This window comes from Macaca nemestrina, chromosome 1 (genome assembly GCF_043159975.1).
Source record: "Macaca nemestrina isolate mMacNem1 chromosome 1, mMacNem.hap1, whole genome shotgun sequence".
NCBI classification, from domain to species: domain Eukaryota; kingdom Metazoa; phylum Chordata; class Mammalia; order Primates; family Cercopithecidae; genus Macaca; species Macaca nemestrina.
Genome location: NC_092125.1, coordinates 226465574 through 226488428, shown reverse-complemented (window position 1 = coordinate 226488428; position 22855 = coordinate 226465574). Strand labels below are relative to the sequence as shown.

The 22855-nt window shown below is 56.3% G+C and overlaps 1 protein-coding gene across 18 annotated transcripts in view; it reads left to right on the top strand.

The window, feature by feature from the left end:
* LOC105479380 (calmodulin binding transcription activator 1) overlaps window positions 1-22855 on the top strand; it is a 975024-nt gene that overhangs the window by 843175 nt on the left and 108994 nt on the right. For 17 of the 18 annotated variants that reach the window (XM_071067081.1, XM_011737369.2, XM_024792358.2 and 14 more), the window contains 2 exons: window positions 2960-3113; window positions 21848-21988. In XM_071067081.1, coding sequence (XP_070923182.1) covers window positions 2960-3113; window positions 21848-21988 — 295 coding nt within the window. Of the gene's footprint in view, window positions 1-2959; window positions 3114-21847; window positions 21989-22855 lie in introns of those variants that run through there. The other variant, XR_011606163.1, reaches the window with a different exon arrangement.

Below are 22855 nucleotides of genomic sequence, written 5' to 3'. Positions count from 1 at the left end.
ACATGGGGCAAGGACACAGTGAATCACCCCGTCTCTCCACCTCCATGCAAAGGGCATAGCAGATCTACCCGACCCACCTCTTGGGCATACTGCAAGAATGAAGTGAAATGGAGATGAGACAGTACTTAGGCCAAGCAGAAAGGGAGGCCACCAGATGTCTTGGCAGGACCTGAACCTGGAGTCAGAACCCTGGCTTCCAGATCAGGCTGTGCCCTGCTGGCACATAGCTTTGGGCAAGTCACAACTTCTTAGTGCTGTAGGCGCCTCACTATAGACGAAGGACACCCTCCCCTGCCCTGCCCTGCCCTGCCCGCCTCCTTGGCTAGCAGCGGCACCAAATGAGATAATGGCTGGAAAGTGCTTTGAAAAGAATAAAGTGCCGCGCTGATGTCAGGGATTATCATGATTATTAAGGAGCATGATTACCACAATCCAGAAAAGCTGCCATTAAGGAGAAGGCTCCTGTTGATGTTGATTGAGTTTCCTGGTTATCTGAGTATTGGCAGGAAAAAATCTGTTTGAACCCTTGGTGAAAATCTTTTTTAATTATGCCAGTCTCCTTACTTACATTGGTCATGGTGTGATCTTGAGTCTTTATTTATTCATGGATTGATTGATTCATATATTCATGTATGACTCTTGCCCTGACAACATCCAAAAAAGCAGCTGCAGACCCAGCTCTCTCCTGCCTGGGGTCCTGCCTGTCTCAGGACTCATGGTTGAGTCTCAGTCTACCAGCCGGGGAAAGCAGAGGGCAAAGCAGCTTTTCCTCTATCAGGAGGAAAAGCACAGGATGAAGCCTTCCGCGTGGCTTTTTCCATCATTCCCTGCAGCGTCCTGATATCCTGTCATGTTTCCTTAGGACAATGCAAGAAAAAAATGGTTCAGGCGGGGCGCGGTGGCTCACACCTGTAAACCGAGCAGTTTGGGAGGCTGAGGAAGGCAGATCACCTGAGGTCGGGGGTTCGAGAGCAGCCTGACCAATATGGTGAAACCCTGTCTCTACTAAAAATGCAAAAATTAGCCAGGCTGTGGTGGCGTGCACGTGTAATCCCAGCTACTCAGGAGGCTGAGGTGGGAGAATTGCTCGAACCTGGGAGGTGGAGGTTGCAGTGAGCCGATATTGCGCCACTGCACTCCAGCCTAGGTGACACAGCAAGACCCTGTCTAAAGAGAAAAAAAAAGGTTCAAGAAATACCCTCTGATTGAGATGCAAGAGTTTAGCTAGGTTTTTCTGGCTTATCCAGATGCATCTAGAAAGTGACAGGATTGCTTTTTTTTTTTTTTTTTCTTTTTAACTTGTCAATATTGATGTGGCCAGATAAGCAGCGCTGCCTTCTGGGGAGACCATAAGAAAGCCACAGAAGGCCCGATGCTCATCCCAGCGACACTGCTGCCTCACAAAGGCCCCTTGGCATGTCCTACCCAAGCTCAGGGGGCAGAAAGCGACAGAGGACATTCTTAATAAGATGTCATGGGAAGGGGCTGACTGCTAAATAGAACCGATTTGAGACAAACTGGGCTTTTTTTTTTTTTTTTTTTTTTTGAGACGGAGTCTCGCTCTGTCACCCAGGCTGGAGTGCAATGGTGCGATCTCTGCTCACTGCAACCTCCGCCTCCCAGGTTCACACCATTCTCCTGCCTTAGCCTCCCAAGTCACTGGGACTTACAGGCGCCTGCCACCATGCCTGGCTAATTTTTTTTTTTTTTTTTTTTTTTTTTTAGTAGAGAGAGGGTTTCACCGTGTTAGCCAGGATGGTCTCGATCTCCTGACCTCATGATCTGCCCGCCTCGACCTCCCAAAGTGCTGGGATTGCAGGCATGAGCCACTGCACCCGGCCGAAACTGGGCCTTTTAGGTCTTCAGACTGAGAGCTCTTTCCCAGAATACCCGGTGGACAGCTGGTGCCCAGAAGTTCAGGAAACTCCGCCCCAGAAGCCAACAAGAAAGAGTGGATGAGCCGGACAGGGTGACAGAAGAGCTCTTCTAGGGAGGCGTTCCCAGAGATTCTGGGCACCAGCTGCCCCCTGGGTACTGCTTAGATGGAAAGTGCCAGCTGGGTGCGGTGGCTCACGCCTGTCATCACAGCAGTTTGGGAGGCTGAGACGGGCAGATTGCTTGAACCCAGGAGTTCAAGACCAGCCTGGCCAATATAGTGAGACCCCATCTCTACAAAAAATACAAAAATTAGCCAGGTGTGGTGGTATGTGCCTGTAGTACCAGCCTCAGGAGGCTGAAGTGGGAGGATCACCTGAGCTCGGGATGCAGAAGTTGCAGTGAACTGAGATCACACCACTGCACTCCAACCTAGACAATGGAGTGAGACCCTGTCTAAAAAAATAAAATAAAGTGCTTCATTGTGGGGCTGTTCGTCGGGGGAGAAGACCACGGCTGAAGGCGGAGGGGCTCCAGCCCTCAGCAGGAGGGGCCTTAAGCTCTGGGAGCTCCTTTTCCCCTTGGGGAGAAGCAGGTGATGATGCCTGTGTTGGGGGCATCCCACAAGCTGTGAGGGGGAAACGCGTGTTGGGCGTGAAGTGGGGAGACGGCAGTGGCTGTGGTGTGAGGTCAGGGATGTTGGGTTGGAGGGAATTGGACCTCATGCCCGTGGTTCCCAGTTACACACATATCAGCTGATGTGTAGGTCAGAGTTTCTCAACCAGGGGTGATGTTGCCCCTCAGGGGACACTGGGCAATGTCTGAAGACTTTTCCAGGGGTCACAGCTGGAGGGGGAGGGGCTTAATGACATCAGTGGGTGGAGGCCAGGGAGACTGCTAACATCCCACGTGCGCTGGACAGCCCCCACCACAGAACCATCTGGCTGCAACCGTCAGCAGTGCGAGGTCAAGAGAGCCGGGTGTCTGGGGCCTCAGTCTCTGCCTGTACCTGCGGGGTTGGGGGCGGCCCTGACCCTGGCGGGCTCCATGCCACCCTCATGCTGCCAGTCTGCTCTCCCCACAGAACCCCGACATCGTCCTGGTGCACTACCTGAATGTGCCAGCCATTGAGGACTGCGGCAAGCCCTGCGGCCCCATCCTCTGCTCCATCAACACCGACAAGAAGGAGTGGGCGAAATGGACTAAAGAAGAGCTCATCGGGCAGCTGAAACCCATGTGTGAGTGGCCTTGGCCAGCCTGGCGCCCCCATGCTGGGGACTAGGCTGGTGTCAACCAGGTGGGGCCAGAAAGGTCCTCTGTGGCCTTGGGGATGCGGATCTGGAGCCCCATCTTACTAGAATGACAGTGGCACCGTGAGCTTAGCTTTTGCCCCACCTTCACTTGGCCCCTTGTAAGCTCCCTATACAGCAGCCAGGGCATAAAATGCCAGGCCCACATGACAGATGAAAAGAGTGAGGTTTGGAGACACAGAGCATGCAGGGGAAGGAGCAGGCCAAGAGTGGGCCAGGACCGGGTCTCCAGGACCACAGACAGGAGTGGAGGCCAGCTGGGGAGGGAAAGTGTGGAACAGGGGAGGGGTGGCGGGAGCGGACCCTGCCTTCTGCCTTGCCCATCCACGAGGGATCTGGGCTTAGCCACCGCCTCCTGGACTCAGGGCCCGCCTCAGCTCCCAGGCTGGGTGGCAAATAGATGATGGTAATTGAGCTGGATTTCATTTTGTCAGCAAAGTGGTGCTTTCTGAAGCATCTGTCAGGTGCAAATCACAGAATGCAAAACACCGAGTGAGGCCGGGAAGCCGGGGCTGCTCCGTACTTTGTTGCAGTGGCCACAGCTCCCGGCAGCCGCTGGCGGCTCTCAGTGGCTTCTCCTGCTCCCTGTTCAGCAGGGCTCGGGAAAAACAAACACAGGTCTGGGGGCTTTCCTGAGCTGAGAAGAGCACGGGGGCTGTTTAGTGCTGGACACGCAGCCCTCAGGGTTCAGGGACATTGATGGTCAGGGCTCAGGGCAAGGACCTGCCATCCGCGGGGCCTGGGGGGCGGGTCAGTGGCTCACTCAGAAGCAGAACTGTCCCTGGAGCTGGCTGGAGGGAGGAAGCAGCTGCTGGTCAGCATAGACAGCGGGGGGACTGAAATATTCTTTCTGCGGCTGGGAGCAAAGGTGAAGGTCCCTGTGCCTGGGAGGGTCCAGGCTGAGGCTCGGAGCACCCGCAGTGATGCTAATCCTGAGAGTCCCCTGGGTGCTCGGACTCAGGGATCTGCTCCCAGCCTCATGTTTGGGGATGAGGGTCAGGAGGGACAGAGGGGTCTGTGTGGCAAGGGGGGCCCCCCAGTGGGTGATAGCCTTGCCCACCAAGGGCTGGACCACAAGACTGAGCTTCCTCACATATCGTCCTTTGAGCCAAGTACCCCGTTGGGAGGTTTGGACCAGGCTGGTCTCAGTGCTCCTGCCTGGAAACTCGAGGCAGGCAGCCCAGGGGCCTCCTGAGCTCAGGCCACACCCAGTGGCAACCTTCTTAACTGTGGTCCTGACCACATCCCTCCCTGCTTAAAACCATTCAATGCACACTCAATGTCCAAGCTCCTGAGCACAGCCCCTGGCCTCTGCAGGACTCTGCGCCCTTTCTGTCTGTTGTAGTCCCCACTGCCCAGAGCCTGCTGCCTCTCTGCCTGCCCCTCTCCCTGCCTCTGCCTGCTCACCCCGCCTGTCCCTCAGCTCTCAGCCTCTCCACAGGCCCTCCCACCACCCAGCTGGGCCTTCACACCCCTGTGCCCTGGCCTCCTCGAGTCCCCACAGGGGAGATGTCAGCCTCCCACGCTTCATCAGGAGGGGCCTCGTGAGCCTCTTCAAAATGCTGCTGAGCACCAGGACGCATGGGGAAACGGCCCGGCTACCCTTGGGAAGCACTCCAGCTCTCCGCACAGCGCTGGGCGTGCACAGGGCCCTGGAAATAGCCCTGGAATGGTGGAGGGGAAGGGACCTGCCCAGGGGCCTGAGCAGCAGACAGAAGCTGCAGAATCCTGGCTCTGGGAGCCGGGGCTGCTCAGTGGCACCTTCCCAAGGGCAGGCCAGAGGTTAGGAGTCTGGGGCACCAGTGCTGGGGGCCCTGCTGTCAGACCCGCCTGCCTGCCCTTCCTACTCAGTACCTAGGGGGCACCTCACTATGCAGGGCTGGCACCGGACACTGGGTCCTGCCTAGACCCCGCCCCAGTGGCCTACTCATACTTTCTCTGCCGCAGGGCCTCAGCTGGGCCAGCGCGATGACTCTGCTGACCAGGAGCTCTGGTGCCCCCTAGGAAGGGCGGTAGAAAGAGTCAGGGCTGGTGAGTCAGGAGGCGGGTGCTCGTCCTGGCTTCATGGCTGCCCCGCTATGCGGCCCTGGGCCAATGCCCCACCCTCTCTGCACCCCAGTACCCCTTCTGTAAAGGGGTAGCAAGAATCTAGCAGCCTGTGCCCTAAGACCAGCACTTCCAGCCAGCTCAGGAGGCCCGGCTCAGCTCCTCCACCCCTGCGCACCCTGTCCAAGGGGCTGAAGCTGCCAGCCTGTCCCATTTCCTGGGAGGTAGAGTCACTCCAGGGAGCTCAACTTTGTCCCTGCACTCAGGGCCTGGAGGAAGTGGTCTGGAACCTCTTTCCTGGAGCTTAGTCAATGCTTTCAAAATAAGAGTCCTAAGGACTCTTGCCTTGAAAGGGTGACCAGGGTCCAGGTGCTTCTGGAGCTCCTCCCATCCCTCAGTGTTCACCTTTAGAGGTGAGTTCCCGCTCAAAACAAGTCTTCAGTCAGGAGGAGGAGTTGCCTTCCTGGCCTTTCTGAGCCTTCTGTCTGCTTCTTCTTAGGTCACTAGAAGGAGTTCCTCTTGTCAGATTCCACTGGAAAATTAGGGCCCCTTTGCTGGACAAAGGCCCCCATCCACATGGCCGGAGAGGAACCCCAACCCCACTGGGCGCAGTAAAAGTTCTGAGAGATTGTGTGAGCCAGAGATTAGCCAACGGGGTGCTCCCAAGGGAAAAGATGCCTTTCAAGGTGGCTCCTACAGTCAGAGGCTGCTGGCCTGGGCCCTCCCAAATTCTTCTCCACACACACCTTTAGCCACACGCTCCCCATCTTCCCTGGAGCTGCCCATCCATCAGACAGGAATGCCACCTCCAGGCTGGGTGGGAGGAATTAGGCTTTATGAACTCCAGGGGGTGGAAACCAGGCCGGAGCCAGCCTCTGACGCTGAACCGGAGGGAACTGTGAATGCTGCTCAAAAATCTGCACTGCATCAGAAAATTATGTAAAACTACAACAAACTCCCCATAAATCTAATCACACTCGGCTCTCTGGTGTCTCAGGGGCGGGGTGAAGCAGAGCCGCACACAATTACTCGTTGAGCGAGTGCATGTGCTCTGACAGAGACAGTCTGAGAAACACGGCCCTGGAAATGCGGCTGCAGGAGGAGGCGCAGGTGCCGATCAAGCTTGGAACACACATAGGGCTCCAGCTAAGCGTGTCCGGGGAGAGCAGAGGTGTGCTGAGAGCCAAGAAGTCCTCAGATTTGATTCCAGAATCGGGCGGGTCACCCAACACTGGAGCCAAGCACATTATCTTCATCCCATTTCCACATAAATCACGTGCCTTCAAAGACTTCACAGTTTGATTTCCTGATGTTTCCAAATTTCTCTGCCCACCAGCGGAGCTGTCAGCGGTTTAATCAAAATGTTGTGCTTCTCAGGGGTGAAGGGAGATGGGTCTGCAGCCTTTGCCTCACCTGCTGTGAGATGGGGGCTCCATGACCTTGTGCCCTGGGAATCTCACCAGGTGATTCAGAGAATCTCATCCTGGTCCTTGCAGCTGTGCCCTTTGGTCAGAAGGGGGCTTCCCTTTCACCTGCAATCTGAGGCCTGCTTCCTCCAGGTGAAAAAACCACACAGAGAAATAAATGAAGATGGCTGATAGGAATTCCCAGGACGTTCCCAGAGCTCTTTCCTGTCTTTTGGAATCGCTTCTGTAATCATGAGAATATGGGCCCTGCCGCTATGAGGAAGGCCAAAATCACAGTGGCTTCAGTGAGAGGGAAGCTCCTTTGGCTTTCATGTCACAGTTCAGGGTTGATGTGGCAGCCCCAGGGTCAGGGATCCGCCACCCAGGCTCCCTCCAGGTGGCTGCTCCCCATTCCTAGGGCTTCGCCCTCTTTTACATGGTCCAAAATGACTACTCCAGCTCCTGCCATTGCAACTGCATTCCAACCAGTGGGAAGAGGAGAAAATAAGGTGGAGGGTGAGTTCCTTCCCTTTAAGGACAGGGCCCACAAGTTGCATACATCATTTCCACTCTTGCGTCGTTGGACAGAATTTTGTCATATGGTTACTCCTAGTTGCAAGAGAGTCTGGGAAGTGTAGTTTTTGGCTATGTAGTTCCATCCTAACATACTCTGGGGAAAGAGATTCTGCATGTGAGTCATTCAGAGCTGAGTAGAGCTGCGCTCAGCCAGGGGTGCCCCTATGGGCTTCAGCTTTCTGACTCATAGTGCACAGAATTCCTCATTTCAGTCCAAGGCCTGGCAATGACTGTCTGGGGCGCCGTCTGAGGCCTGGAGTTTATAGTACACAAGTGATCTAAAGCTTAGTATGTCTCATCCTGGAAATTCCGGGGTCTGTTCCAATGCAGCTGGTCTGAGAGAGCACCAGATTTGCACCCAGTAAACCCCCACCGTGTGAGTGAGGAGCTGGAGGGGGAGTCCTCTCCTCCCAGATCTGCCACTGAGAGATGACTTTGAGTGGAGTCGACTGCTCTGCCAGGCAGGGCTCTGTGCTTCTGTCCTGCCAAGCTGGCAGGAAACTTGCTCAGTGATCGTGGGCTGCTCAGAGCCACCGTGGTTCTAAACTGCCATGCCCCAAACCTTGCACCCTCGGCTCCACTGGAACCTACAGAAAGCCAGATGGAACCGTTTTCTTGGAGAAGATCCACTCCCTCTGGGCACCCGTGGCTTTCTTCCCTGCCCATTTCCTGGCAGCCCAGGAGGGGATGGCACACCAGGCATTTCCCAGCAAGCTGTTGGTGAGGTTGTTCCATCCGGAGTGAGTGGTGAGGGCATGACTTTTAAGCTATGTTCACAGCCCTTCCCGTGTGGTGATCTTGTCTCAGCTCTACCGCCTGGAGGCTCCTCTTGGAGTGCCCTGGCTGGCCAGATGGCCCTGCAGCCATGAGCAAGGCCTGGGCCTTCCTGCAGGCTTCGAAGGCCTGGAGATCAGCAGGCAGCTCCCGCAGCCGCCTCCGGGTTTAGCTCCATCCTGCTCGCCCACCCCAGAGCTCCGCTGGCGTCAGGCCAGAGTGCTCAGGCCTCTGGGGCAGGTGTCCTCTGCATCACTGAGCGGGCAGCAGGAGGGCTGGCTGTGGAGTCAGCAGAGTCCCAGGGCCTGCACCCACCCTGCACGCACACCACACAAGTGCTCCATGCACCTCCATGCTTCTGCACAGGCACATGATGTATCCACAGGCACAAGTGCGTGGGGATTCAGCGCCTCCACCCCCACACTTCCTCCAAAAGCAACCTCACCTCCATGGTAGGAGGTGGAGGCCATAGTAAATGTGAGGCCACAAAGGCCATGTTGAAAGTGGAGGTGGAGGCCATCCTGAGTGTGGGGTGGAGGCCATAGTGAGTGTAGGCGAAGGCCCTGGTGAGTTTGGTGGGGGCCCTGGTGAATTGGGTGGAGGCCATGGTTACTGTGAGAGTGAAGGCTATGGTGAGTTGGGTGGAGGCCGTGGTTACTGTGAGAGTGGAGGCTATGGTGAGTTGGGTGGAGGCCGTGGTGAGTTGAGTGGAGGCCCTGTTGAGTTGGGTGGAGGCCACGATGAGTTGGATGGAGGTCATACTAAGTGTGAGTGGAGGCCCTGTTGAGTTGGGTGGAAGCCCTGGTGAGTGTGAGTGGAGGCCCTGTTGAGGTGGATGGAGGCCCTGGTGACTGAGGGTGGAGGCCATGGTGACTGTAAGTGTGAAGGCCCTGATGAGTGGGTGGAGGCCATGGTGTTAGTGGAGGCCCTGTTGAGTTGAGTGGAGGCCCTGGTGAGTTGGGTGGAGGCCCTGGTGAGTGGGGTGGAGGCCACGGTGAGTTGGATGGAGGCCCTGGTAAGTGTGAGTGGAGGCCCTGTTGAGGTGGATGGAGGCCCTGGTGACTGAGGGTGGAGGCCATGGTGACTGTGAGTGTGAAGGCCCTGATGAGTGGGTGGAGGCCATGGTGTTAGTGGAGGCCCTGTTGGGTTGAGTGGAGGCCCCTTGGGTGGAGGCCCTGTTGAGTTGGGTGGAGGCCACGGTGAGTTGGATGGAGGCCCTGGTGAGTGTTAGTGGAGGCCCTGTTGAGTAGAAGCCCTGGTGAGTTGGGTGGAGGCCCTGGTGAGTGTGAATGGAGCCCCTGTTGAGGTGGATGGAGGCCCTGGTGACTGTGGGTGGAGGCCATGGTGACTGTGAGGGTGAAGGCCCTGGCGTGTGGGTAGAGGCCATGGTAACTGTGAAGGTGGAGGCTATGGTGAGTTGGGTGGAGGCCCTGGTGAGTTGGGAGGAGGCCCTGGTGAGTGTGAGCAGAGGCCCTGTTGAGGTAGATAGAGGCCCTGGTGACTGAGGGTGGAGGCTATGGTGACTGTGAAGGTGAAAGTCATGGTGAGTTGCATCGAGGCCATGGTGACTGTGAGGGTGGAGGCCACAGTGAGTTGGATGGAGGCCCTAGTGAGTGTGAGTGGAGGCCCTGTTGAGTTGGGTGGATGCCCTGGCGAGTGTGGGCTTGCTTTTGCTGTCACGGCCCCCACCGTCCATCTCCCTTAACACGCTGGTCCTCACCTGCAGCCTGTTGGTTTCTCAGGGGCCAGGGTGTCAGCCCTGCCAGCCTTCAGCACCTGTAAGGTGGTGCTGCCGAGACACCACACCGTTTCCAGGACCGGGCCTGGGCTAGCTGGCTGCAAACGGGAGCCCCTCATTGCTGAGCAGTGGCTGCAGCGGCAGAGAAATCCGCTCAGAGCGACTGCTGAGCCGGCACCTGCTCTCCAGGGACCCAGCTCACACTGGGAGAGGTCGCAGAGCCCGGGATCCCCAGACCGCCCCCAGCCTCCCTCCGTCTGTGCGGAAGGCCCTCGCTGTTGCCGGTACCCAAGCCTGGGGTTGTATGTTCAATGCGCCTTTTGTTTTCTCATAATTTTTCAGACAAAGAGCAAAGATCCAGAAGGGGGGGCTGTGTTTATTTGTTTTGTTTTTTGCTTAGATTGTAATCCTGGTGATTATAGAATATCAAGAAGGAAAATCAACAAAGGCTTCCTTCCCGGGGCTCGCGGAACCGTTCCTGGTCGACCAGCGCCACCTGGTGGCCACCGGCAGCGGACCCGCTCGGAGACGGGCGCCCCGGGAAGCCTGACTCCCTGGCCCAGGCCACCGGGAGCTTGCAGGCGGGGGCCTGTCCCACTCCTGCCTCTGGACCTGGTGTCTGAGATGTGCTGGGAAGCTGTTGGGGACCTGCTCTGTAATTCTGGAGTGGTGGGGCTTGGACTGGGGCTGGAACTAGCAGCAGGAGACCCTAGGGAGAGGTGCCTGTGCCCACCTTTTTTCCTCTCCAGCTCAGTCGATCCTGATCCAGCATCACCTGGCTGGCTGGGGACGGTGGGCTGGGAGCTCTGACCCTGACTAGGAGCAGGTATCCCTAAGGCTCAGCCAGAGTCCATCGAGGAAGGACAGCAGCCAGCCTGAAAGTCTCAAAGATAACCGGACATGGTGGCTCACCCATGTAATCCCAGCACTCTGGGTGGCTGAGGCAGGAAGGTTACTTGAGCCTAGGAGTTCAAGATCAGCCTGGGCAACACGGCAAGACCCTGGCCCTACAAAAAATAGAAAAATTAGCCAGATGTGGTGGTGCACACCAGCTACTTGGGAGGCTGAGGTGGGAAGATCACTTGAACCTGGGGAGTTCAGGGCTGCAGTGAGCTGAGATGGTGCCACTGCACTCCAGCCTGGGTGACAGAGAAAAGGGCCGGGCACGGTGGCTGATACCTGTAATCCCAGCACTTTGGGAGGCTGAGGCAGGTGGATCACCTGAGGTCAGGAGTTTGAGACCAGCCTGACCACATGGTGAAACCCCGTCTCTACTAAAAATACAAAAATTAGCCGGGAATGGTGGCAGGTACCTGTAATCACAACTACTTGGGAGGCTGAGGCAGGAGAATCACTTAAACCCGGAAGGCAGAGGTTGCAGTGAGCCAAGATCGAACCATTGTGCTCCAGCCTGGGCAACAGAGTGAGACTCCACCTCAAAAAAAAAAAAAAGAAGATGAAGAAGAAAAGAGAGCTGCAAAGACTTTTCCCCTGTGGAGCTACAGGTGTGGGCACAGGAAGGAGTTGGGGGGTCTCCCGCGTGGGAGAGAGAGGGGATGTTGCTAGAGCTCTCTCTGGCCAGCAGTGTTCACTTAGAAGCATGTTCCAGGGTCCTTACCTCTGAGCGGAGACTTCTGGGATAGGAGCAAATGGCTGAATGTCACGAGTGAGCTCGGGCCCCCCGGGCCACCCAGTTCTGGGGCTCAGAGGGAGCCGAGAATCTTACCCTGGAATCCACCAAGGCCCCAGAAAGCCTGAGCAGAGACAATGGCTCCCCTCAGAACCACCTGGATGGGGCTGAAAGGCAGGCCCTTCCCCAGACATTCTGACTCGCTGGGTCTGGAGTGGGCTTCAGATCCTGAGTTTTTTATGAAGCTAGGTTCTTGTCCTGGGGTCCCCAGGAGACCATACTTTTTAAGAAACCCTGGCCTACAGCAGCCTCTGGCAAGAGGCCAGCCAAGAGCAGGACCAGCACCTCTTTGGGCCACAGGCCTCCTCAGGCATTGGCTGGTTCTCACATCCGGGTGGGAGGAGGGCAGGCATCGGAGGCCACATGGAGCTTAGTCTAGCCGCGCTCCCAGAGGAAGCCACTCCCCGGCGTGCACTAAGTACTGGGTGTATCATTTCTGGATGTTCCAGGACTGCGTGAGGACTTTCTGTAGACTCTGGGTTAAGAAATATGCCTCTAGAAGTTTCCTTTTTTTGCAGCTGAGGTGTTGGTGCCGGCACATGGTGGGGCCTTGCTAGACACTTGTTGATTTGCACTTGTGAGAAATCGTGGAGTTGCATAAGAAGAAGCACATCTGTGTCCCCACGGCAGGCCGAGGGCCTGGATGGCAGCTCGGTCCCTGAGAGCAGAGGCCTGGCTCCCTGCCTGCATCTGCAGGGCCTGGGAGTCATGGGGGAGGCAGGGATAGTGCTGGCGGTTCCTGGAGAACATTTCCTCTGCCTTTTACCCTTCCCTCTGGGAAGGAGCTGCTGGCGTGAGGAGCAGGCAGGGCAGGTTCCTGGGATCTCCAGGTGGGTCCCAGCCCTCCTCCTGGCTCCTGCTGGAATGCCTGCAGCCCCCTTCCAACTTGGCACAGAGGACAGCAGAGGGTGGGCACGGAGAGGCTGACTTGAGTGTGGGGCTTGCTTCCTACTTTGCTCCCAGGATCCAGGTTTGTTTTGCAAATGTTGGTGTCTCACTCCAGCTAGTTTTGTGGAGCCAATCCAGCCCCCGAGTAGGACTGGAAGAGAAATACTGCTTTTGATTTCCTGTCTCTCCCGGCACCTTGCTGCCCGGGGCCGCTTCAAGGCCGCACAGCCGCTTGTGTGACAGGAGTCCCCCTTTCATGGAGTTCATCCCTGTGCTGGTGTTGGGGATACAGGGCCCCACCCACGTCCCAGGTCCTGACTGCTACACAGAGCTGATGCTGAGCCCTGCTAGGTGCCAGGGAGTGGTTCTGTCAAAATTAGAATTCGTTGCCAACATTCAGATCTCCAGATTTTCAGCCTCTCTTTAAAAAAGGAAGGCTCCGGGCCAGGTAGTTGGGAGCTCAGAGGCAGCTGCTCTGTGGACGGAGCCTGGCTTCCTGCGGTGCTGCCTCCCAGCACACGAGGAGGAACCTGAGTCCAGGGCCCTAGAGCAATCTTACCAGAAGCAAGATGGAAGCATCCAGAATCCCACTTGGTCCCCACCCCTCTTTCCGAGTGGCCTGGCGGGGCAGGGGAAAAGCTCATCAGTCCCACATTCCCTGCTCTCTCTGCCCTGAGCAGTGCCCGGGGGAGGGGGCTGCAGTTTGGACAGAGTGGGGAGAAGGGAATTCCAGAGGCCATATGCACCCAGATCTGCAGATCACCATGAGGCTCTGACGTTGCCAGGCGGCCAGCACTCCTAGTGCATTCACACTTCTCCCACGACGCAAAGAATTCCCAGCCTGGTAACAATGCCACTTAGCACATCGGAAGATTCCGAGAGCCTCGGGATGGCTCTAAGATGCCACTTCGTATGTCGCTGAGCACCTTGGAGATTTCCTGTGAGGCCAGGGGCAGGGGTAAAGGACATGCCACCCCACATGCTCTGTATTTCCTGATGACGGAGTCACTGGCCAGGCTGGAATGGTGCCTCTCCCTACCCCTCATTGACAAGGTCCATCCCACCTGCAAGAAGAAAGAATACGGCAAGGTTAAGCTCTCAACACCCTGGCAGTCTGCTGGAACCTCCAGCCCTGCCTTTTCCACAGAGTGTGTGATGCTGGGACGAAGCCCATGCCCCCTGGCAGATGGAGGACTGTCATGCCCCAACAGCGAGCCCCAGAAATGACAGGCTCACTGGGGACATGGCAGAGAGGTCCCCTCACGTGCACGCGGCGGGCGCACGCTCCATCCCGTCCCCCCTCAGCCTCTGCGCTCCTCGAAATGAGATTTCTGAAAATTTTGTCCTCAGGACCAATAGACGAATGAGAGTTGAGCGGTGAGATCGGGAAATTGAATAGTATGTGGGTGTCTGGATATGAGAAGTTAAATCTAATGAAAATTTCATCCAGTTGAACCAAGAAATCAGAAGCAGGGCCTTTATTCCTGTCAACAAGAATACAGTGAAAATTAAACCAACCCGGCTGCCATTTCCCATTGACCTTGTCGCCATGGAGACAGCCTCCTAGTGTCAACAACACCGAGGACTCCAAAGGGGCCCCATTCACTGCAGGAGAGACACGTGGCCAGTCCCTCTCCCATCCGCCTGAGACACGTGGTTCATAAGGAGAGCAGCCACACACGCAGGGTTGCCAGAGGGCATCCCAGGTTATACCAGCACCTGGACAAATGACCACAGCACCCTTTCTCGGCTCCCAGGGTGACCTGGCTTGACTAGTTAAATGGCCACCCTCTTTCTGGGTCTTTCTTGGGTGGCGGGGTACCTAGGTGGGTAGACTGGACAAACCCAGTTGGAGGAGGAGGACGGGACCCCCCACAGCCCTCCAGAAAAGGACACTGCCCCTTGTCCTTGCCACTCGCTCATCACAGCACCCAGAAATCTCTTCCCATGTGAAGGAAGGCCAAGCATCGATTCCAGCAGGTGCTGCCTGTGCAGTAACTATGGTGGCCAAAGCTCCAGGTGGCCTTGCCCTGTCATCCTTCCAAGAGTTACTGCCCCACAGAGCAAAGGGGGCAGGTAGCTGGCTCTCACCCATTCCGGGAGCCACCAGGAGCTAAGGCAGACATCTGGAGTTCTCTCTGTCTCCTCGTCCAATTCCTTTCCAAAGTCTTCCAGGCAGGACTGCAGAGCAGAGGGCTTCCCCTCTCATGCAGCTTTCCACCCTGGCCCGGGCAGATCTCCTGTGGATGCCATCACATCAGAATCCAGGGGTGGGGCCACCTGGATAGGGCCCAATGGCATACAGTTAGGTGAACCGGCAAGAGGCACCCACTTTCCAGATGAAGAAACTAAGAGCCAGAGGAATCAAAGATCTTGTTATAAGATCACACAGTGTGTGAGGGAAAGAGCTGCGGCCACTTGGGGCTCTGACCCCAGGCCAGCATGGTGCTGCCACCCTGTCTCCCGCTGTTTCTAAATTCTGGCCCCTTCTTCCCGTGTGGCCAGCACAGGGCATTGCACTTGGAGGTGTTCCCTCCCCTTTGGGAAAGCCCCACCACCGCATGGGACAGCCACGTCAGGAATGAAAGACAGCCAAGATGAAGATGCCCCTCCACCCCCTGCCGTCCCTCAGGGGTCCTCTCCCCACCCCCACCACACCCCAAGTGAGGAGGCCCTGTCATGGAGCCAAGCGTTGCTCCCACACACATCCTGGACAGTCTGGAATGAACCCTTCTTAGGTTCTTTTGGTTTTTGTCGAAATTCCCCCCAAATGCGCCCCAAGCCAGGCACAAAGCCTGCTGCCATGACAAGGCCAGCGCATGCCTCAAGGAAGCCCCAGCGCCCAGGCTTGGACGCCACGTTGCTGAGACGTCCTCCTTGCAGCGACCTCCCAGGTTTCCTTCCTCCTTCCTCTCCTGCTTGCTGTGATTTTCCAAGAGCGGGTCCCCATCAGGCCCTGCCTCCAAGTTCCTCCTGTGGGAGGCTCAAGGAAGAGTTTCTTCTGCCCTGGTCTGGGTGGTTTGGCCAGATGAGTGACAACTAACCTGACCCCGAAATGAGGAAATCCTAAGCGGGGAGCCAGGGACTTGGGAGCTTCTGCCCACTAAGGCCCCAGCCAGCAAGGCCTGGCCCCGCTGAGACAGCCCAGCACCTGCGAAGTCAGGGAGAGGAAACTGGGCATCCAGCTTAGGATGACAGCATGTGGCCCAGCCCCAGGACCCTGAGTTTCCTGCACAGTCACCAGCCCCTGGTGAAGGGGCAGCCAAGGCGCTCACCTGTAGTCCCAGCTACTCGGGAGGCTGAGGCATGAGAATTGCTTGAACCCAGGGGTCGGAGGTTGCAGTGAGTAACCTCCGGAGTAGTAGAGGAGAGAGGCATTCTGGAAAGCCCCTGATGTCAGAACCCCTTGAACTGTACACACACATACACACACACACCCCTATACACACAAACACACCTATACACACAAACACACACCTATGCACACAAACACACCTATACACACCTGCACACCTATACACACCTATATCCACACCCACACACCTATGCACACTGATATACACCTATACACACACACCTATACACACATCTATATACACACATACCGATACACCCACACCTATACACGCACCTATATGTACACAGATCTATACATGCACACCTATGCACACACCTGTACAAACACACATGCAAAAGTGTGCAGTGCATAGAGCAGGGTGGGTGTGGACTCTAGCCAGAGAGCCTGAGGATGGGGGAGGCCTGAGCCCCCATGCGGAGTGTATTATGCGGCCTCCAAAACTCATGTTGAAATTGAATTCCCAGTGCAACTGTGTCTGGACGTGGGGCCCCATGGGAGATGTTTAACTGCTATACTTAGGGTTCCTGGGAATGGATTCCTTTTCTTCACCCTTCCACCATGCAATGACATAGCAAGGAGGCCCTCACCAGTCACCGGCAGCTTGGTATTGGACTTCCCAACCTCCAAAACTATAAGCCAATACATTTCTGTTCTTTATGAATTTCCCAGTCTGCGGTATTCTGTTGTAGCAGCACAAAACAGACCAAGACACTGCCCTCACAGAGTGCCACAGACTGGGGGCTTAAACAACAGAAATGGATTGTCTCACAGCCTGCAAGCTGGGAGCCTAAGATCAAGGGGCATTGAGGTTGGTTTCTGGTAGGGCCTCTCTTCCTGGGTTGCAGACAGCCACCTTCTCACTGTGTCCTCGTATGACCATTTCTCTCTGCATGGGCACTCCTGGTGTCTCCTCCTCTGTTTATAGGGACACCAGTCCTGCTGGGATAGGGTCCCACCCATGTGACCTCACTTAACCGTAATTACCTCCTTAAAAGTCTGTTTCCAAATACAGTCACATTGGTGGTTAGGGCTTCAACCTATGGATTTGGTCAGGGACACAGTTCAGTTCATGACAGAGGAAAATAGAAGGGCCCTACCGTGGCTCAGGCTTAGACTGTGTAGATGAAGCTCTCCGCCTCTTCCCAAGGGACTGGGATGGAGCAGCTGCAACCCAAGAGGCCCTCGGCTGGCAGCCTGCCCCGTGTGGGGTGAGGCCCCTACGCCTTCCCCCAGCCCGCTCTTCCAGATCTCAATTACTCTCTTCCCAGCGGTTGGCCGCCTCTTGGGTAAATTGTTCATCAGATGATGCTCTCCAAAGCATGGGCCACATGCTGTTGTCATTGATTTCATTTTGATTATTCATATTAGTGGAAGCGCTGCTGACTTGCCACGGGCCATAATTAGGGTAAACATCTTGTACGAGGGCTAGGTCAGCATTGGAGTGGGCCTGGGGTTTCTGCAACGGCCACTCCCAGCCTCAGCTCTGCAGGCCGATCCTCACACAGGCTGCGCTGCAGGCAGTCCTGTCGGAAGGAAAGCAGTCCCCGGCCTGTGTTTCACGGGGCAGCCTCAGGGCTTCTGGGGTAGCTGGAGGAGGACACCTTTCGAGGAGCCAGCATCCTGCTTCCCAGTGGCCAGTGTGGCCATCCTGCCTGCCCCTGTCTCGTGGAGCCCCATGCTGGGTCTGACTTATCCCACCCCATACCAACCCTTTCTTCTCTCTGGTACTTCCCCTGACCCAGCCTTCCTGGGGATACAGGTCTCTCTCCACCGCCTGAGCGGGCCAGGGACCACCACCCAGGCCCCATCTATGGGGAGCTGCAGAGAGGGTCCCTCTGTCTGGGATTCAGCTCAGGCCATTCTGCCTGAGAACAGGGAGTCAGGTACCACCCAGTGAGGTACGGTGAGCAGGAGGGGACAGACGTGACCCAGAGCCACCAGGACATTACCTTTCTGGGAATTCCCCTTCCTCTTTCTGTGTCTCCTGCCTTACATGTCACGGGAGGTCACGTGATCAAGTGTGCTTTTAATGTGGTTTCCCTTTTGCTGCTTTAAAAGGGGGAAGGGGCCAACGGGGAGGCCAGCATGCGTGGCTATTAACCTTCCTTTCCTAAAGCGCTTTTTCCCTATAGAAACCTCCCTTCCCGCTGATTGATTCCATGTCGGGAAGCAGAGCATGACATGTTAAAAGCCGTCTTGATAATATTTGATATTCAGTGCTAACAACTCACCATCTCAGAGGAGGGGGCTTTTCTCCACCCACCCCTACCCCCACCCCCACCCCACCCCCAAACCCCGGCAACACCAGGGCAAGGAGGGAGACAATCTGCATATTGCATGTGCCAAGACAGTAGGTAATTTGCATTAAGCATCCAGAAACTCTCTGCTTGCAATCTGTCAGCCTTCACTGGGTCTTCATTTTATAACCTTCACAACATAAGGAGGAGAGCAAGAGGCAGAGAGAATGCGGCTGCCACACCCCCATCGGGGCTAGAGTGGAAACGTGGCCTGATTGGCGGTTGTCAGAGCAGAGGGGGCCCTGATCTCAAATGCCAGGAGACTCTGCCAGCCAGGGGATTCGAAAGCCTCACTACACCGAGACCCAAGACCCTTGAGTGGGGTATGGCCTGAAGGCCAGAAGCCAGAGGTGGGGCTGCCCTGAAATCAGCTCATCTCCCCAGAGAGCCAAGTTCAAACTCAGCAGGGATCTTCCCAAAGAACGTGTGGCCTGGCTCGGCAAGGGGCACCTGCTCAGAGTTCCCACAGGGAGAAGCTCCCATGGTGAGCTCGGCAGCGGTTTCTGCTCTTGGACTTGCAGTTCCCTGCTGAGTTTAAGCTTTCAACAGAGCTGTGTGTTCTCCCATCCTAACGACATGCAAGGAGCCTCTGCAGAGCTTTAAAAAAATACCAGGCACCACCTCAGACCAGTGACGTCAGAATCTCCTCTCTGGGGCCTGGGTACAGCCAGAGTAGGGGACCCACAGCTGGAACAGGCCACGGCCTGTACCGAGGGGAGTCTCAAATCCTGCCCTGCGGCCTCTGGAGTGTGACTTGGGCTGTCACCTCCCCTCCTGAGCCTCTGTTTTCTCATCTGTAAAATGAGTCTGGAAATGTCTTTAGCCAAGGAGTGCCCTGGGCATAGGGACAGGCCAGAGAGCCTGTAACCCCTCATCCTGCCTCCACCAGGTCCTTTCTGCAGTAATCTGTCTTCTGTATTGAATTTCTAGGTAGAGGTTTATTTAAGAAAAGGGTCCCATAGCTGTGATGAGGTTTTAAAGCCCCTGGCCCGGGCCTTCCCTCCAACTGTCAGGGACAAGGTGCTTAGGGGGCTGCTGGAGAATTCCTCCACCGTCCACCTGAAGAAAGGTGGGCTGTCAGTGCTGCCACCCGCCTGCCTGCGTCTATCACATAAAGTTCTGAACATGGCGGCTTGGCAAGCAGGTGACACTCAGCCCCACCCCTCCCCCGCAGTGACCCACCAGAATCCCAGACCCCCTGAGAATAAGATGCAGGAGGCAGGACACTGCAGACCTCAGAGGAGCCTCTTCAGAGTGGAGCAGAGGGGAAGGAAAGGGGAGCAGACACCCAGGTCAGGCGACGGCACACACACAGAAGGAAAGCAGACGGCACACACAGAGAAGACAAACTCTGAAGGCATTCCTGCCAAATCCCAAGCCTCACACGTGGGTGATTTCCTTTGAAAAACTATCAGAGGCTGGGCTCGGTGGCTCACACCTGTAGTCCCAGCACTTTGGGAGGCCAAGGCGGGTGGATCATGAGGTCAGGAGTTCGAGACCAGCCTGGCCAATATGGTGAAACCCCCATCTCTACTAAAAATACAAAAATTAGCCAGGCATGGTGGCAGGCTCCTGTAATCCCAGCTATTCAGGAGGCTGGGGCAAGAGAATCGCTTGAACCCAGGAGGCGGAGGTTGCAGTGAGCCGAGATCACACCACTGCACTCCAGCCTGGACAACAGAGCGAGACTCAGTCTCAAAAAAAAAAAAAAGAATAAGAAGAAAAGAAAAACCATCAGAGTTATAATTAAAGGGAGCTCTACACCCAGGAACAGAGGCATGAGATGAACAGCCGCCTCAGAGATCTACACGCAGCGTTCCGCGGCTGCGCCATCTGTGGATTTCACAGCCAGATGCTTCCTGCCACAAGTCCAGGCCCCAGGGCAGGGCCAGCACTGCCTGCTGGGTGTCACAGTCATCACTGTCATCACCATCATCACTAGTGATATTATGACAACAGCTTCCCTTTTTTGGGGTATGCACAAGTGCCAGGCATGTCGATCATGTTTTCTCCTGGCCAGTTCTCCAGACAGGGACTACTACATGCCCACTTTACAAGTGAGGAAACTGAGGCTCAGAGAGGCTAAGCGACTTGCCCAAATCCACACAGCAAGATCAAAACCTAGACTCAGGCCAGGTACCATGGCTCACACCTGTAATATCAGCCCTTTGGGAGGCCAGGAGTTCCAAACCAGCCTGCGTAACATAATGAGACCCTTGTCTCTACAAATAATTTTTTTGTTTGTTTTGAGACGGAGTTTCATTCTTGTTCCCCAGGCTGGAGTGCAATGGTGCGATCTCGGTTCACTGCAACCTCCGCCTCCCGGGTGGTTCTTTTGCCTCAGCCCCCAAGTAGCTGGGATTATAGGCATGTGCCACCATGCCCAGCTAATTTTGTATTTTTAGTAGAGTCGGGGTTTCACCATGTTGGTCAGGCTGGTCTCAAACTCCTGACCTCAGATGATCCACCCACTTTGGCCTCCCAAAGTGCTGGGATTACAGGTGTGAGCCACTGTGCTGGCCTCTACAAATAATTTTTTAAAAAAATATCCAAGTGTAGTGACACATGCCTATAGTCCCAGCTCCTCAGGAGGCTGAGGTGGGAGGATCACTTGAACCCATGAGGTCAGGTCTACAGTGAGTTGTGTTTATACCACAGCACTCCAGCCTGAGCAACAGAGTGACACCCTATTTCAAAAAAAAAATAAGTAAAACTTGGACTCAAATCCAAGTCTGAATCGAGCCAGCTCCTACCTGCCATGTCGACGCTCTCCTTGTCCCCCTGCATTCTAGAACCCTTCACAGAACTGGGGCCGGTGCCGCGAGGGTTAGCGGCTACCCCTGGAGCCGGTGGGAGAGCAGCTTCAGCCAAAGGAGGAAGGACGTTGCTCTTGTATCGATGAAGCCACTGGCCTCTCCCTATCTCGACCCTGTGCCCTGCTCCTCTGTGCCTGGAGCCCCAGCACCAGCTCCAGCCCCAAAGCTGCGAATCCGCTGCCTCTCAGCCTGGCCCCACTAGAGAGAGCTGGATTGCTCCCTGTGCCAGACTCAGGACTTAGCCACCCCGTGGCCGGGTCTGCTCCAGCTGAGAAAACTTTTCCGCTGGAAAAGTCAGTTTAGACTTCCAGCCCCCATCCTGCCGGGCAGGTGGGGAAACCCCAACCCCAACTCCAGGGACTGCAAAAGTGCCGGGAGGAAGGTCGAGCCCAGATCCTGGGGTGGCTGTTCAGATGGCTACCATCAGTCAGCACTGGGCACTGAGGCCCCTGTCGTCCAGGCCATGTGGGTCCTTCAGTCCCGTCCCCATCTCCCCTGGCCTCTCCTGCATCTGCAATCCCTTTGGGGCAGAGAAGTCCAGTGAGGGCAGGAAGCCAGAGTCTTGCCCTCCAGGGCGGGGCCACCTCCGCACACACTCCTGGGAGAGGCGTTGGTCCTCCCGGCTCGGTGCTTGTTGGTCCACCACCTCTATCCTGAGTCTCCACAAGAGGCTCACAGACTGGGAAGTCCCTCAGCCTCATGTCCACTCTCCTTCCGTCCTTGTTCCCTTCCTCTTCCATTCCAGCACCCCAGGAAGAGCCGCCTCGTGCACTCTGACTTCAGGGAAACAGAAGCAGAGCTCTATGTGGTCCACTCCCTGGGCTGCACCATAGTGAGGGGGAGCGAAGAGGGGAAGGAAGAGCTCAGAACCCCCGATGGGAGCAGGGGGTCCAATGGGGGCAGCCTGGCCTCCCTCCCCTCCTCCTCTCCTGCTCATCAATTCACCCCAGGAGCCGGCTCCCCAGCAGAGAGAGGGCTGCCCTCAGGGAGGGCCTGGGTCCTACCCCTTGGCCCCACCCAGGCCCCCTCTGCACCCACGGACTCTGACAGCCCCCCCGCCTCTCTCTCCACAGTCCATGGCATCAAGTGGACCTGCAGCAATGGGAACAGCAGCTCCGGCTTCTCGGTGGAACAGCTGGTGCAGCAGATCCTCGACAGTCACCAGACCAAGCCCCAGCCGCGGACCCACAACTGCCTCTGCACCGGCAGCCTGGGTGAGCCGGGGCTCCCGGGGCAGGCGGGCGCCACAGGGACGGGGGCCCTACCAGGCAGCCGTCATGGCTGTCCTCTGTGGGAGTAGCCATGACATCTAGTGAGGGAGGAGGGGGACAGGACAGTCAGGGACTGGGTGACACCACCGCATCCAGCACAGACACAAGGCAGGCCTTCGGCCTCGTCCTGCCCTGCAGCTGGCTGGCAGTCCACTCTGGGCAGGAGGGAGCAGTGTCCAGAGGGACAGCTTCCTCCATGGGGCAAGAACTGGGGGCAGCAGAGTTGGGGGAGCGAGGAACTCTGGGGCTCGGGACCTCTCCGTTCAGGCCCACACTCGGGCATCCTCTGCCAGAGGGCACTGGGGCCTTCAGGGAGACCTGCCCTGCGTCAGTGACACCACACAGGCTCAACCTCTTTCTTTAACCTCTGTCTCCAAGAACATAAAGCGTCCCGCGCTCTCCTTCCTAATGTGTCTGTTTTTCTGATAATGGTATTTGCTCTTTGAAATGTGCGTTCTCCTCTCCCTGGGCTGACTTAATTAGATAGTCCCATTAGAGGTCATGTCACTTCTCAGCACAGTCTTCATGCATTTAGGAGTCTTGGTGGTGAGGCTGTAACAGGATCGGGGAGAATTTGCCCTTTCATCAAAAGCAAAGTGACCCTTATCAGATGAAATGAAAATGGTGAAAACATGCGAGGGGTGGGAGAGAAAAGCCGTGCTGGCTGCCAGGGCTGGAGGAGCTGCCAGGGAGGCTTTGCCAACCTCAGAAACGCTCAGCTGCTGAGGCTTGGACGTCCGAAATGAGGAGCAAGGGCTCTGTCCCTACTTAGGACCTAGAAGGATTTTTGTGCCCCGGAGAGCTGAGGAT